This window comes from Echinops telfairi, unplaced genomic scaffold, assembly GCF_000313985.2.
Source record: "Echinops telfairi isolate 266 unplaced genomic scaffold, ASM31398v2 ScPeMD7_4;HRSCAF=17, whole genome shotgun sequence".
Taxonomy (NCBI): Eukaryota; Metazoa; Chordata; class Mammalia; order Afrosoricida; family Tenrecidae; genus Echinops; species Echinops telfairi.
Window position 1 is genome coordinate 39660328 of NW_022103900.1, and position 2227 is coordinate 39662554.

Here is a 2227-nt window from a genome sequence, read left to right on the forward strand (position 1 = left end):
AATGGTAGTGAAAGACTCACTTTTTAATTACACCCTTTCTCTTTGCAATTTACTTTTTGCTGAGAACCTCCTCACTAGATGGTTATTTTCAGCTTATAAATGGAACTGGTCTTTACATCAGGGTTCCTCAACTTCTAAATTACTGACATTCGGGGCAGGACAGTTTGTTCTTGGGCCTGTTGTTGTGTAATATACAATGTTTAAAAGGATTTCTGACCTCTACCCACAAGATGCCAACAGCAACACCCCAGTTATGGCAACAAAAAATGACTCCAGGCATGGCCAAATGGATAGAAAAATTACCCCCCTTCTCCTCTCACTGAAGCCATCATTTTGCTGGTTTTTGAGGTCCTTCATTATTTTATATTCCCAAGCACAAGGGCACTATTTCCTGACACTAGCTTTAGAAAGTGGATTCTCTGGGAAGAACTCTTATGTCTTAAAGAATATTTATTATCTGTGAGGAATTAAGAGCCAGAAGTAGGAAAATAGTACACATGATTTCATTGGTTTCTTTCCCTTGATTTTGAAACTTTTCCCTGTAAATAAAGAACATGATTTAAAACCTACAAAACTTGTCATTTTTTTCATTACTTCTATTAACTGGCAGTGCATTCCCTTCTACTTCTCACATTATTTAATGAGCGCAGTGTCCTTTTATACCGTATTCTGTGGACGTCCCATGAAACAGCTTCAAAATAAAATAGCATCCTTTTGTTGTTGTTGTTAAGCAAATAACCATTCCTTAAGGTTTATAAATTCCAGTAACATGGATCTAGTATAGTATATTTGCTTATTATTACTAGTTATGATTAATAACTAAGCATACCTCTTAGAGATTCATAGTATCTATTAAGATTCCTACTAAGCAAAAGGCTTGGTAGACAGAGGCTAGAATATAAGGAAAATAGATATGAGACGAGGCTAGGATTTAAGGAAAATATTCTTTGAGTACCTATCCTAAACACAAGTTCAGGACTCCACCCCGAAAATGGGGATCTATTTTAAATATTAACACTAAAAGCTACAAATTATATAGAACTTTCTTTTCCTTGTTTTTCCATTTCTCCCCATCACCACAAATATGTCAGTGACATAAGACTCTAAAATCGTTAGGCATTACAAATTATTTGTTTTCATAAGAAAGAGTGAATATGTACTAAAGTGCTTTATCTTTCTGAACCACATCAGTACATTATAAAAAACAAAAAACAAAAACCGAAAGTTTCAAGTTCTTGTAAGGGAACAAAAAGATTATAAAAAATTTAGGCTACTGCTATTATTAAAGAAATTTAACCAAGAATCAAGAGAAATATGTTCCCTCTTGTCTTTTTCCTTTTTGTTCACATCTCTCTTTTTTATAAAATAGAAAAGTGCAATCAGAGAGGTGACTGAAACATGGTAGCAGGGTAGAGGCAGAGGAAATGCTACTGGCTGCTAATGATAATGTACAAACATGTGTCTCAAGAGTTCATCAGCCGAGGGTCTCAGTTTGGCCTCCACAAAAATCCGTTTGAGGAAATCCCGGGTATAGTCTGAAACCTGGGGTGGCAGCTTTGGGTTTGTTGGCTGGGTAGCAATTTTAAAGATGGCAGCCATTGCTTCAAATTCAGCCCAAGGAGGCTTTTCAGTTAGCATTTCTACCACAGTGCAGCCCACACTCCTGAAAAGAAAGGAAATACATTACACAAATAGTAACAAAATGAGAAATGAGAGCGAGATGCCTCTAAACATATAATTACTATATATATTAGTATGTAAGCCGAGTTTTTCAGCATATTTTTAATGTCGTTTTTGTGGTAAAATTAGGTGCCTCGGATGATATTCGGGTTGGCTTATAATCAAGTATAGATGGTAAATACAATTTGATTTCAAGTCCAACAACTTACTGAAAGTTGCAGTTATATAAAAAAGTTTTAAAAAAAGAAAAGTTTTAATTTAAATATAAAAAGTAAACAATGATTAAATGACTATTATCTAACTGAAATAGTTAGGAAAATAATATAACATACTTTAGTTTTCTAAAATTCTCTTAGCTGACATTAGATATAATTTTTGTCTTTATCACACTAAGAATACAAGCATTAGAAATTCTTTGTTGCTTTTAGGTTGCCTAAAATGAACATCTAATTTTTTTTTTTTTTCAGGAAGAGATGAGCCAGTCAGGGTGCAGTATAGCACCGACAAAACATACAACTTTCCTCTAGTTCTTTAATGCTTCCTCCCC

The 2227-nt window shown here is 34.1% G+C and overlaps 1 protein-coding gene across 1 annotated transcript in view; it reads right to left on the minus strand.

The window, feature by feature from the left end:
- Nucleotides 1-1437: 1437 nt before the first annotated feature.
- Nucleotides 1438-2227, minus strand: part of MAP3K2 (mitogen-activated protein kinase kinase kinase 2) — a 60173-nt gene continuing 59383 nt past the window's right edge. Inside the window, exon 17 of the mRNA XM_045298323.1 lies at nt 1438-1663. Within this exon, the coding sequence (XP_045154258.1) occupies nt 1438-1663 (226 nt within the window). The remainder of the gene's footprint in view (nt 1664-2227) is intronic.